The 15,246-nt window shown below is 43.0% G+C and overlaps 1 protein-coding gene across 1 annotated transcript in view; it reads right to left on the bottom strand.

The window, feature by feature from the left end:
* The window catches only part of bbs9 (Bardet-Biedl syndrome 9), a 176,859-nt gene that overhangs the window by 101,071 nt on the left and 60,542 nt on the right, over positions 1–15,246 (bottom strand). The window contains 1 exon segment of the mRNA XM_040116605.1: positions 15,055–15,207. Within this exon segment, the coding sequence (XP_039972539.1) occupies positions 15,055–15,207 (153 nt within the window).

Below are 15,246 nucleotides of genomic sequence, written 5' to 3'. Positions count from 1 at the left end.
TAAATCCCCGTATACATGTCAAAAACCGATGGAAGCAAATCCTCATGGACCGGAGTCAGATTCTTGAAAAATCCAATGAAACAGTGACATTCCCTCCTTAATATGGTGTAATTCCTGTTGAGACAGTAGGTTGGGACACTTTTCAGTTTGACCTACTACTGTAGCTTGAGGTCACCCCTGAAGAGACACTGTTTTCCAGGTAGTAGCAGTTAAACAGCAGTTGCTCATAATACAGTTAACAAGAGCTGTTTCAGCTGTAACTGGGCAGAACTATCTTAAATAAACCATATGCTAAAATGTAAAAAGTAATAGATGGAAATAAATCTAAAATACAGAAAACTGTTTTCTTCTGATAGAGAAAGTGAAGAAACTCTTTTCCCATAATGTTACACACATATACGCTCACAGACCAACGCACATAAACACGTACTGTATGTGCATATCCCCTTGCACACCCACACACATAGAAACACAACCTGTAAACGCACGGTGTCCCCACGGTCCAAGTCTGAACCGCACACTTGATGCAGTCCAGACCAGAGAGACCCGAGAAGCCAACACACACACACACACACACACACACACACACACAAGCAGAGCCAGGTCTGAGGTGATGGTTTTGGTTGTGGTCCCAGTGAAAACGACACTAATTTGGAGCTACAGAGCTTCGGTGAGCTGAGTCAAAATTCCATAAACCTACACATGTAGAAGCCGAAAGCTAATCAAAAGCTAACAATGCCAAGGTAAAGTAAATGAGGTCAATGCTAATGCTATTGTGTTGCTGACACAGTGATAACACATTCCACCTTCGCTTAAGATTGCTAATCTGATCAAACACAATGCTGTCTTTGTAATGTAACCTCCACACACACTTACTTAAACATACACATGCATGCACACACAACATAAACTTTCATAATCACCAACACACACCCACGCACGCGCACACACACACACACACACACACACACACACACACACACACACACACACACACACACACACACACACACACACACACACACACACACACACACACAGAGAGAGACACACAGACACACACAGAGAAAGAGACACAGACACACACACTGCTCACAAACTCCAAAAACAACACTAAGTAAGTTGTACCCACAAACACACCTTTGGCAGCCATGACTGTGTACCTGTGTGTGTGTGTGTGTGTGTGTGTGTGTGTCTGTGTGTGTAGGCGTGTGTGTATGTGTTGCCCCCGCCATGCCTGTTTGCTTTTCTCTCAATGGTGTCCTTTGAAGCAAGGAGGAGAGGAAGAGAGCAAGTGAAGGAGGCAGAGAGAGAGAGAGGGAAAAAAAAATGAGGAGATCTCTGGGAATTCACTGCAACTAGATAAATATCCTCGGCTTGGCGTCGCGAGGCCGCCGCACTCTCTCTCTGTGTCACACACACACACATACATACGGACACACACACACAAGCACCCTGATTACAGAGTAAATATGTGTAATCTTATAAATCGGCTATTGTTTTTGACGTGGAACAAACAAACGCGCGCACACACAACTTGCAGACAGACATGTTGACTTTGGAGAAAGTGAACTGGTGGAGGTGATCAGTCATGTAGGCACACACACACACACACACACACACACACACACACACACACACACACACACACACACACACACACACACACACACACAGAAACACGCACACACACACACTCTCTCAAATTAATTCAAAGCATTCAATGTACAGACATTTAGTCAAGTTATTTCAATCGGCCTCCCTTCCTTTAATCTCAGTCCTCATCCTACACAGAGCAACACGGGAGAAAGACGCACGACGAACTAAAGTTTTACAGACCTAGCGTTGTCCCAAACCTGCTTCCCTGTCGACCTAACTTTAATGGAAATCAAGCTAAATTGCAGGAGTGCATCACAACGTGATGGAGAGCAGTGCAAAGGATCCACACCGAGAAGCTCTCAGCTGCGCCGCCATTTGCTCACAAGGCGGGATGACGGTGCAGTCACATTGCCCCAACGTCCTGTGAATACTCTGGCCGTCTCACATTCACTGCTATTGAAGCCCGCGAACAGAAACACTGATGAGCTGTGTTTGGAAACAGAGATGCCAGCATTCTAGCACTTTTCACGACATGACCGTGTTTAGTACAGCATTACCCCACCAAACTACAAACTGTAGCGTCAGTCTCATACACCGTTGACAGTTTGATCAGCACCAAGACATCACCTCCATTTTCTCTGGAATGGTCTTCTTATGGAGATATGTGTCCACTTTTTTAAGGGCACTTTTTTAGGACGGGTATAAGTATTATGTCCCAATGTTGTCCCGTGCTCTGCTCTGTAGACTGTCCGCCAACACGCTTTTCGTATCAGCCTCTGGGGTAAGAGGCAAAACATGTATAAGAAATCTGCAGCATGTCTGGTTGCCTTTGATTGAGCCCCTGTAATTATTATAATAACCTCTCAGGCAATGCGTATTAATGACAGTGCATTAATAATAATATTGAGCACTTTCAAAAAACAAAAAACAAAACATCTATAGATAATAGGAACCAACAGCATCTAGCATCTATCAAAATAAAATCAAATTTAAAAAGCCATTTTAATGTCGAATGATCCCCACCCACATAACAACAAGTTCTCCAACCTACATGACCATATAGGCTGGTAGATTGCTAATCTGATGAAACACACCGGTGCCTTTGTAATGTGACCTTTACACACACTTAGTTTAACAAATACACACACACACACACACACACACACACACACAGAGATACATACACTGCTCACACAAACTCCAAAAACCACACTAAAGAAGTTATACCCACAACCACCACGTTGGCTGTTTCATGTTGACCCAAATAACAACAAGTCCTCCGACCCCAATGACCATATAGACTGTTGGTCCCTGCCCCGAGATACGACCCATAGGAGCGTACCAGCGGCGGGCGTACCAGACCTTCGTTGTCATGGTAACAATAATAAACAGGCGGTTAAGGATGTGGAACGGTCACGGTTTGGTTAGGTTCGGGCACAAGAACTACTTAGGTTAACATTAGGAAAAAATTGTGGGTTTGGTTAAATATAAGTGCTTCCTTAAGTTCAGAGGACCTTTGTCGTCATGGTTACAATAATAAACACTTAGCTAAGGTTTTGGCACAGGCATGGATGAAAGAAACGACACTGACTATTGGTGTGACACAGAAAAAGAACAGCAGCGCTGGGTTTTGACGACCCATCCATCCACCTCGACCTCCTCCTCCTGATGCCGACTCTGTCGCTCTTCATACTCCATCGGCTGCCTTAATCCTTCGCTCCTGTCATAACTGCTACGGCCCCTAGAGGCCGCCTCACAATAAAATGTAACTACGGGTCGTAATGAGCTGCTCGCACAGACGACCTATGGGGCCGTTTTTTTTTTCCCCAGGAGGGCAGTCGCCCAAACAACTGACACATCAGATTTGCCTTGGAAATGTTCAATTCTGGTCCAGTCTTACATTTCACTCTATCTGCTAGTTAGAACAGAGACAAACACACGCACAAATATTTTCCCCCATATGCCCCGAATCCATTAGCTACAGCTCTGAATGCTCATCTGTATATATTGTTCCGGTTTATTACAGTCGGACAAACCGCCAACTCGCCCCTTTGTGCGTATGGCTTCCATACATGCAGACCACATGACGTGCTCCATACACAGCTTTATTTACAGCTAATTAAATAACGGAATGAGATGCAGACACAGGGATGATTGTTGCAATGGCATTTCCTTAACGGACAGGAATTTATCCATCAGACGCATGTGGCAAATTTCCTCCGTCATGTGGGCACAGTGTGTGTGTGTGTGTGTGTGTGTGTGTGTGTGTGTTTATATACCGTATCCTGGTATACATAATCTTATTATTTGGGGTGTGTCCTCTACAGGCCCTCACACAGAATCCTGCTGGTCTGAACAAAGGCTGATTAATCTGAGCTGACCTGGGACTGGATATTAAACACAATACAACAGACTCAGTCTGATAACATTAATTACAGCTTACTATGCACCAGTGGTTTGAACTAGGCTGCATAATCTCCTTTACCTCACCATAGTGTCCAACTTATCCTATTTTCCTTTATCTTTCTTTTTTCTTTTTTTTTTAACCTTTATTCATGTTCCGGGCTATTTTAGCTTTATTTTTGCTTCAAATTACGGCTACATACGTTTAGTTTATTCCCTTCATTACTTTAATTTGCATTAAGCTTTTGTGTGTATTTTCCATTACTTTAGGTGTCCGACTCTTTTTTTAAGTCTGTTTTTGGGCATTTAAAAACTTTATTACAGACAGTGGAGAGATGACAAGGATGGAGAGAAAGATGCAAAAAAAAAGTCCCCATTACTTTGTTTTCTTGAATTTTCTTGGTTCTTAACTTCTCACCTATTTATTAAAACTTTTATTTGAAACTACTGATTTTCTTTGTTTTTTTAAAATGAAAAGCTTTCTTTAATATATTACCTTCCCCTATTTTTTCCCCTCCAGTCCTTATCACTAGTGCAGAACATAAATGGACATTTTCAATCACAACTCACTGAAAGAGGACAAGCTTACAGTCTGTGGTCGGAACGGCCAACAGCACGAAACTCCACACATTGTCTTGTGATCTGCAGAGTTGATTTGATTTACTTTACGGCCAAACAAAAGCTTCCCACAACCAAAGCAGTATGTAAACAGCACCCTGCCGTGGTTTTGTATGTTACAGTTGAAACGTCTGTGCCAGAAAAACGAAGCGGGGAGTTTTGAAGCCACAATACAGGGTCAAAATTGACCTGTGACACCATCAGAATGAACTGGGACATGATCTTTACCAGGGTGGTCAACAGTGATGGTTGAGCCACAGTCTCTCAGATCAGTGTCCACTATCAAAGGGGTGTAAAATCTGATCTGGACTGTTGGCACTGAACAATCAGACAGTTTAATTAAAGCTGCAGGAAAAAAGCCTCCGGTCTATAATATCTGCTTCTTTAATCTCCTCCCAGCGTGACAGCTTTCCAACATGGATGACTTATTAAATCTCCGCTTGGTGCCCAGCAACAGAACACAATGAGAAATGATGTGGTAAGCATGGTGGGAAACTTTATTTCAATACATTCACCGGTCCAAACTTCAGTTTGAATATTTTAGAGGGAAAACTGCTAACAGGAGCACAGCAGGATCCTATCGATGAGTTTCTCTTCAGAATAATTACATTTTTATTCGTTTTCTTTTGTCTGTGTTTACCTGTAGCTTACTTTACCTGAAGACACTCGGGTCACTGTTTTTCATTCATTTCTTTGTTCTTCTTTGTTTCTTTTATTTATCTTTGATAGTTTTCTGCTTTTCTACCTCTCTACGTCTTCTGCTTTCATTGTCTTTAACATTTCTGTTCAGTCAACTTTTTCTCCCGTTTTTTTTTTTTATTCATTCTGAACAGCTTTTGCTGTGTTTTTTTGGTATTTTCATTCTTGCACTGTGGCATTTGATTGTTTCCTCCTGTGCTTAATTTCCTTCTAAGTCTATTTTTAATTGCTTTGTCTTTTAAAAAATGTTATCTCTTATATTTCCTCTTTCTTCTACAATTTTCCTTTCTGGCTCTGATCTTCTTTTACACAATTACTTCATATTTGATCTATTCCTTTTCCCACTCAGTCTCTTTCCTTGCACCCAGTAAACTTTCTCTGTCCGTTCCCTTTCTTTTGTCTGTCCTCTGTGGTCTGATTGAGAGATTGGATCACTCTGTCAGTTGCAGGACAGACAGCAGACAGATGAGAGCAGATTAATGGGAAAAAAGACAGACAATAAAAGTCAGATTTGATCTTTGATTCTTTCAGCTGTGGGATCCGAAGACAGGAAAGGAAGGAAAGGAAGGAGGAGGACAGCGTTTACGAGTCTGTCTCTCCATCTGCCTGATTCAGATCTTTCTTTTCATACTAGTTCTATCTCGGTCGTTTTATCTACATTTATTTGATGCCTCTCTATCTGGATCTTTAATTTCTTCTCTTTTTGCTTCAAAATCTCTTTGGACCACAAGATATCTTTCTTGTGATGCAAAGAGAAACTGACAAATTTTTGCATATCCATCTTTTCCATCTCTCTTTTTGCAGTGTAGTGCATCATAAACTACTGTGAAAAAAGAGAGGAATTGTGTTTCAATCATTCTCTTTCATATTTTACTGCTCGTGGTTTTCACACTTTATACTTTCTTTTTTGCATTTGTCTTTCTATCGCTAAATTCCTTTTTAACTTCCATCTGTCTCTCCTATCTTTCTTTTTCAACTCACTCATTCCTTCTCCTCATATTTCTTCTTTCCATATGTCTTTATATTTGGTATATCCAAAATTCTCACTCTTTGTATTTCTATGTCGTTCTTGTCTTTTGCACTTTTCACTTGTGTATCGCTTCAATCTTTCTCTGCATTTCACCCTCTGATCCCCTCCTCGACGGTCTCTTACCCTTCCCACCCCTGACCACATCCATATGTTAATAATAAAGTCTCCTCCAGCTCCACCACATCTATGAGGAAATCCTCTGGCAGGTCATCTATGTCTGTCTGCTAAAGAACAGTACAGATGCTTCATCCTTACTCTTCTACTCCTCCCTCTCTGATTGTTTTTGTGCGACTTTCATACTACAGCTTATGTTGAATCCAAAAATCTGGCCTGGCCCTACTGGAACCATTGAGTGGATTGTGTTATCCTGCCCGCAGCCGCTGCGGCATCCAATGAGCCCAAACCTGATTAAAATCTGGGAAGGATAAAATAAAACTCGACCTGATCAAGCCCGAGGGCATTAAGAGAAATTAGAGCCAGACTCGGCCCGAACCCATCTGGTCAGGGCACAGCTGATTTAGCTTGGGCTGAGAACCAAAGCTCTATCACAGAACATTTATCTTATCCTACAACTATAATAAGGTTTTACAAAGCTAATTTTAAACAGGCTTTTTAATGACCTAATGCCACCTGGAATTGATTTAATTGAATCTAAATCCAAAATTATGAAATAAATTTGACGAGATCAGACGATATTTTTGCCCGAGACTAAAAAAAATTGGGAAGCAGAGAAAGAGATTAAAAGCAAAATTACAAAAGGGAACTACATAAGACTAAAACATGAAATCCTATCACATTTGCAGATTGTTATACTAGTCCCATGATGGTTTAATGAATATGATGAAATATGCGGGGCAAACAAGACTGAATGTTTTTCTAATGCTTAAAATGACCTACGTTCAAGTTTCCTCACAATCGACCTCAAGTGGTTGTTCGAAGGACGAACATCCCCTCTTAGAAGCAAAGAAGAAAAAGTGTGACGTTGTTATGGCAATGCAAAACGTACTATGGAGGAGGTCGGGACGGCTTGTTGGACACACAAAGCATGTGATTGACACTGGAGACAACTGTGAGCTTCACATTGCTTACCAACAGTCAATGACGTTTTCTTCCAACACTAATTACCATCTTTTCTTAACCTTAAACATTGAACTTTTAGTTGCCTAAAATTAACCAAATCTTAAACTTTTTAAAAGCCTAAGCACTTTTTTGGCCACATGGGCGCAGGACAACGAGTTGTCAACCTTACACTGACATATTATCACTTTATGCAGTTGACATGGCAAAAATGTTAGGAAACGCTTGCAGACTTACAGCAGCGTTAGCATTCATTTAGAGTCATGATCCTGGCCACCTGACGAATCAGAGTCCAATATGCTCTCTCATTTTAGCTCAGTTTTGGTGTCCACCAACTCCTGAGGGAAATACCGTATTTCCTCAGAGAGTGACCGGGGCCAGAACGTAAAGGCCTTTATTTCTAATTCTCTCTGTTTGATAAGTATAAATGGTAATATTTTAGTGTGAAGCCCCGCTTTGATCTGCTCCAGTTTGCCCTGTTTAATTTACTGCCCTTCTTTTAATCGCTTCAAATTAAAAGCCCTATAGTGTTTCATTGGACAGAAACCCTATATTTCTTAACAGGGCTCTTATTGTGACACATCTGGAGGCATACAATATGCAACAACAGCTGGAAAGGATGAAAGGATGACAAAGCAAAGTGGATCAGAATGAATGAATCAAACTCCTCCACTGTGTTAGATCTAACCCTGTAAAACATACTGGGTACATTTGTTGGAAATATTCTCTTAAAACAAAGTGTATAACAGTAGATTACAGTATTGCAGACAGCAGGAGTTTTTCCATCCTTGTTTTTATCCCCGGCCTGTATTAGGGGACCTTTATTTGTTCGTATTGACCACACCCCCGGCCGTTATCGGAGACCTGGCTTTTAGAATTCGCTACCGGTTTTGATTTGAAGAAATACGGTAGATGACTTTACAGCAGGTACATTCTCCACTACGGGCGGGTATCGTACAATGGGTTTTTTGGAGCTCCTGTGCTGCAAACAGCTGCCTGCTGCGGCTGAAAATGGCAGCGATGAGAGTCGTGAGAGTGAACCACAACAGAATTGCAGGTCGTAAAATCAAAACAATGAACTGAAAGACACTATAAAGCTCTGTAATGCTGATGGGCACTGTAAGATGGATGATATTCATCCCAGTTTCAATCTGCACAGTCATCTGGCTGATTTCTTAAGCTAATGACAACCTATCGTGTTGCTTATACTCAAAGATCTATTGAACTCATCAGAGGTCAAAGAGGTCACATGATATGTGACAGTAAACTTTGAATGATCACGTGAAGGCAAAAGGAAAAGGAATCGTGTGTGTCTGTGTGTGTGTGTGTGTGTGTGTGTGTGTGTACAGGTAAAGTTGGCGTTGCTTTGGCTCCTCATCAGGAGATAAAAGGACAAAATCCCAAACCCTGGAGAAAGCCCACCCCCCCCACACACACACGCACACACACACATTCACACAGTCACATACACAGAACACTGAGTGTCAGTCAGCTGAATGAAAGACAGCCATTCATTGATAAGACAGACAGTCACATAAACAGACTGTCTGAGGGAAAACAAACCAGACCACCGTCACCCCTCTGTGCTCCATTCAGCCTCGAGAGGGGTCTCGGTGTGTGAATGTGTGTGTGAGAGAGAGAGAAAGCCCTGATGGGTGTAAATGTGTGTGTTCCTGGGGTGAAAAGTCTCCGCGGGGAAGTTAGAAAATGACTGAAAGAGAGAGCGAAAGAGCGAGAGCGAGAGAGAGAGAGAGAGGAAGTTTCTCTGCTCTGATCATTCCTTATAACTGATACACGAACACACATGGCAAGAGCCTGCCATTCACGCATGGACACACACACAGACATACTCCCTCTTCGTGAACACACACTTGTTGGGCAAACTGACAAACACTAAACTGAGACACAAGTACATGCACTTATACAAGCCGGCTGCACGTAGACACATGGTTACAGACACACACACACACACACGCACACGCACACGCACACACACACACACACACACACACACACACACACACACACACAGTCTGGGAAAACCAAAACTGAAACCTTTTGATCGCTTACTTTGAGCTATATGGAAATGTTTACTGACAAAACCCTTTTCTCTATGAACAAAAAACGCTTGACTTCTCAAAGGCGTGCATCGCTCTGTTCAACCATTCTGCTGCCCGTGCCGGTGTTCTTTCTCAATTACGGTATCTATTCGCTTTGCTTACTGCATTGTAGAACCGGTCCCGTTATCCTCGGTTCTACTCGGAGTGTCCTTGGTCTCAGGTCTCTTTTGCCGAAGACTGATTTTTTTTCACATCAGGTTTGAGTGGGTTTTCCATGCATCCGTTTTAGGATTTGGCCGAAATTTTTGGACCTATAAAGACCTCTACGGAACACGCACACAGAGGGGAAAGACACATGCAGACACAATCTGCTAGAATGCCTGCACTTCCCCACAAACGCAAACATATATGAACGCAGTCACTGATGTCCGCACAGTCTACATGCACTCAGACACACGCCATCGAAAAAACGTGCACACAAAATCCACTGAAATATGAATATACAGATTAATAAACATACAGTCACGAATGTGAAAACACACAAACGGCCAAATTAAACATGAGTACACATACATATATATACACATGCTTCCAGTGCACACTTCCTTATGCACTCTTATAAACGCACACATAGACACAGGGTTTGAGAGGCCCGGCTGTTAATGGTGGTGGTCCTGCGTACCACAGTGGGATCTGTGTTTAGCCATGTTTGGAACTCCATTTGGGGCCAGATAAATCAAGCTGCTGTCTACCAGAAGCCTCCATTAGGGGCCCTGCGAGGCCCCTGGACAGCCTGTCAGTCACCCCGTCAGTCAGCAAGCCGCCCTCTTCCAGCGTTTGAACTCATAATTACAGGGAGGCTCAGCTTGGCTCGGCCCGGCCCGGCTCCCGAGCCCACCGCCACCTCCCAGACGGCAGTGTACGCTAGCCCAGCGCTAATGCTAATACTAACAAACGACGGACGTTTCACCTCCAGAGGAAACAGCGCCGGGGAAAATATTTATGGAAACTGGAAAGCCTCCCTTCCTTTTTTATGCCCCCTTTGGCCCCTCTTCATCCATTTCCACAAACTCCTTCTCGAGCTTTTAGTTTTTATTTCTTTGAGTGACAGTCCAGGGTTTCCCCTCGAATCTGAGAGGGTTAAGAGCGTTAGTTAGCTGAGGAGCACTAGCGCCAGGCTAACCTCTGTCTGCCACAGATTAATCAAACACCAGTTAGAGGGGAGAGTGTAAAACACAGGGGCCGCGATGACTGATGGCTTTTTAAGGAGTGACGGGGGAGGGAGCTTGAGGAGAAACACCTCAGATCAGGAAGAAAGAAATACTCACAGAGCAGAGCGGGAAATTAACATCAATGACCAAACAAGCTTTGCCCATAGCTTGTTTGTCTTGTCTATAAGCCACTTTGACACGTAACAAACAATCATTCATGGGTCTTACTCTATTCTGAAACTCATCAATCATATTCGGCCGGTCAAACAGTTCAAACATTGGGTGTATTTTGGAATCCAGCCACCGTGGTCGGCAGATGAAAAAGTTTCCTGCGCTTACACATACACATACATAAAGTCAGACGTGGCTCGCTAGCTCTCAGGAATTCATGAATAAAATATATGCCCATAAAGGCAGCATGAACAATAGAAATATTATCCTCTGCTGCATAAATGTACAGCCGACCACAGAGTATTCTCACAGGGAGCTCGTTCCTCTTATCTCTGACGGCTCATCGACGATGACTGGCCGCTGCGTGTGGAGACACACACCGCTAACGATGGGGAAACCCCCCCCCCATCACCCAAGATTGATGCAGAAAATTTACCCAGCAGACATTCCTCTGGGCTGAAATGAAAGAGGTTCCTGGTTCACCAGCATTCCTGATTGGCCACACATTCCTTTGCCATTCTAACAACAGTGTGATTGCTGGCATGAACCCACGGATACATGAGGTGGGTATCCACAAAATTTCTACCTTCTAAACAGTCCCATGAGATTTCACCTGGTGAAGGTTTTTGAACGGGAACTCATTGATTCAGATGGCTAGCATTGTCCGGAACAAGATAACGGTGGGAGAAGTCAATGAGCAACATCCAACCTTCCTTCGTCGAGACCACTGATGTGCCACTGAGCAAGGCGTTAAATGTACAACTAATGAAAACGGGGAGCTAAAAGGTGCACTTGTTTGAACTGCTGTTAGTTGGTTTGTTCACCATCTCCTTGACAAAAGGAAAAAAATGCAGAAGGAGAACAGAAAGGAGTGAACTGAAAAAATCTGTAAAGGAAAATGAAAAAATAGAAATAAGGAAATTCACTTAGGAAGAAAAATGAATGAGAAGAAATAAACAAAAAAATTGTAAAAGTCAGAAACAATGACCGAAAGAGCTAAAACAGTGATAGAAATCAAGGGAGGAAAAAGCAACCCAGACAGATTTAACTACAAAAAGGCACAGTAAATAATCAAATTAAAAGCATAACTGATTTAAGGCCTATCCAACTCCCCTGTCAACATTTTATTTCCAATGGAGATGTGATGTATCCTCACGAAATCCGTCCTGTTACAGCTACTGAGCTGGCCCCAGCCTCAGCGGCACGACTCCTAATACTGACATGAATTATTAATTTGACCAGCCGTCGATAGCCTCCATTATGGCGGGTGTGTATACATTACAGAGTGTATAGTGTATCAGAAACTTCCCGCATACGAGCCGCTGGATGGCGGGAAGAGAGGAAGACAGAGAGAGAGAGAGAGAGAGAGAGAGAGAGAGAAGGGGATTAACATCGTCGGTGACGGACAGCAGTGACAGCACAAAGTATTACCTTGAGGACGCCGAGTCATGATATCGGAGGTAGATATCAGACAGAGAGAAAGAGCAAGACTAGTGTGAAATAATGCCGTTTTGACAGGTAATTCAAACTGCAGACTGGAAGTCACAAGTTTGAGTTACAAGGTTAAGTTTTATAGTGATGAATATATGATAATACAGCGACTTCTAGTAAAACGTTTGGATACAGGTGATACGATCAGTTTACAGTGAAACTATCAAACCAACCATTGTTATATATGGCGACAAGTTACTTAAATGAATACAATGTTAAACTGGTGGGAAAAATAACAACAGTAAAGCTCCAGTGATTTTAGGTAAGAGGTTTGAGTTTGTGTTTTGCACATCTAGTTTGTGAAACTAATCCAAACAAATTAGAGAAATGGCCTAATGACAACCATGCAAACGATTTCCTAAACCTGTAAGATATTCGCAGGACTCTGGACAACAAAGATGAGGGGGAAAAAAAGGACTTTGGCAATGGCTAGTGAAGCTGGCGCAGGCTGCAGGTTTGAAAGACAGCTGTAGATGAAAGATGAGACGAAATGTGACTGAAACTGCAGAAGTTAAAAAGAGACAAAATAATGGTAAAATTACATTTTTATAGCCACCGAACTGATGACCAGCACATGAACAACCATCGGCTAGCATAATGCTGGCGTTTGAGGCATCGTGAAATTTTCTACATAAACAGAAGAAGTATCAAAGTTCTTCCCAAAGAGATCACCGCAACATATGAATATCAACCACTAAATAGACTGTTGTGGTGGAGAAATCTACACAAGGAAGCATTGTTTTAAGACTTGTTTTTAGTTGGGAGGCCGACGAACCTGAACTGAACTCATGAAGTTACTAATAAAATGGTAATGTGATGTTTGCCAAAGTCCCATTTGCTACAAGACAGGGCTAATCCCCTGTTTTATTTATCCTTTAGCTTGTTTGAGCATGTGTGTTGTTTTGTTTTTTAATTTGCTTTATAGTGTCAGGAGGGATTGTTTCCAAGATCACTGATCCAGCTGGAACCAAAGTAGAGCTGAGATCACACGGGGATATGTGTTATTTTTATGCATGTAAACAGCTTAGCAGGGGCAGTATAGCTATCACAAGCATGTCATTTTCCTAACGCAATCTTGTATCTCTCTGACTCTTTACAGCTCAGGTGAGACGGGCGGTTGGAAACTGGCCCCGTTTTATTATCGATTCTCAAAAAGACCCAATAAATTATAGTTTTTTTTAAGGGTTTTTTTTTTCCTGTCCTTCATTATGGCGACGCCGCTACAGGATCTCAGTACATCTTACTACCACACAAATTTTTTCTACAGTGCGGCCACATTTTTGGAAATTAATTTGTTGATCCCTGTCTAGCCCGTCTGAGGAAACATAGCTGATGAAGTACGAGCACAGTAAGTGTTGCTGATTAACCTGTTAAGGCAGTTTACACTAAATAGAGCAAGCCTATTAACATCTGAGGCAGACGTGTTGGGATCCACTTCCCTGATAGCTTATCCTGGCAAGAACCAAGCCAATCCGAGGTGAACACTGTTTATTTGGCTTAGAATGGCATTAAGAACTTCAACAGACTCATTCATTTTCTCTCATTAAGCTCCAACCAGGTCTCTGAACTCTGAACGTTAACGTGCAGTAAATGAATGTACAGTCAGAGCACCATGCTGGACAGGGAGCGTGACTCTGATCACAGGGAGCCAAGCGGTGGCGTACTGACAGCTTTAACGGCTAATGAAGAGATGATGTCACACTGCCGCGCTACACTAACGAGAAGCTAATGGACGGTGGAGCTGATGACCGCCAAGCTGGCCCCTAGAGTAAACAGCAGGGGCAGGGAACCATCACTTTGTCTCACACACACTCACAGCTACATATACACACACGCGCACACACCCTACCATACGTCAAAGTTACACAAAGGGGCGAGACAAAAGCTAAACAGCTGCATTGTTTTAAAATCAGCTTTATTCTGACCTCAACTGCTGCACAGACACACACACGAACACACACACACACACAAAGTGTGTATGAGAGAGATAGAGAGAGAGAAACAGAGAGAGAGAGAGAGAGAGTCTACAGAGGGGTGTGCAGGTACAAGTGTATCAGTTTTATCTGTTTAAACAAATGTGACTGTGTGCATTTACTTTACCGTATGTGTGTGTGTGTGTGTGTGTTTTTGTGTGTGTGCGTGCGTGCGCGCGTGCGTCCAACTGGGTGTGAGCTCACAGTTAATCACCTAAAGAAAGGAAGTCCATAAATCAGCAGAATACAACTCTCACACTGTAAATCTATGCTAACACGTCATCACTGTGTGTGTGTGTGTGTGTGTATGTGTGAGTTAATGAAAGACAGCACAAGACTTACAATCTAAGGGAAAAAAAAAAAAAAAAATTAACCTCCAAGAGTCAAATAATCCAAAAAAGTTTCTATTTTTTGCTGCTAATCTGCAGTTAGGTTGCCGTGGCAGCAGGGTAAGCCGGAGCCGTAGACTTTCTTCTCCCCAGCCATGTCCTCCAGGGTCCCCTGGGGCTTCCCCAGGTGCTATCAGGCCAGATGGGATATCTGGCCTCCTGCATGTTCCTGGTCTGCTTCGGGGTCTCCTCTCGGAGGTATCCTAATCAGATGCTGAACCAAGTGAACTGAACTTTCAGCAGAAAACTTTCTACTCCCAGAAACCAATTCTCTTTTACTACCACTGTGGGAACCGAAGTCCCCCCGTTGAAAAACGTGTGTGTGTGTCTGACCTGGCTGTAAGTGGCGTCCAGAAGCGTGTCCAGGTTCTGCAACGGTGCCGGGGTTTTGTCTTTGAATCGAGTCAGCAGGCGGCGCTGGATGGCCCTGAACTGCACTGCTCGCTCCGACAGCAGGTCCTGGTACTGCTGAGCGCTGACACGCAGCTAACACACACACACACACACACACAACAACACACAGGG

Source organism: Xiphias gladius, chromosome 22 (genome assembly GCF_016859285.1).
Source record: "Xiphias gladius isolate SHS-SW01 ecotype Sanya breed wild chromosome 22, ASM1685928v1, whole genome shotgun sequence".
NCBI lineage: Eukaryota > Metazoa > Chordata > Actinopteri > Istiophoriformes > Xiphiidae > Xiphias > Xiphias gladius.
Note: the sequence above shows the minus strand (reverse complement) of the source record. Positions and strands in the feature narration are given on the sequence as shown.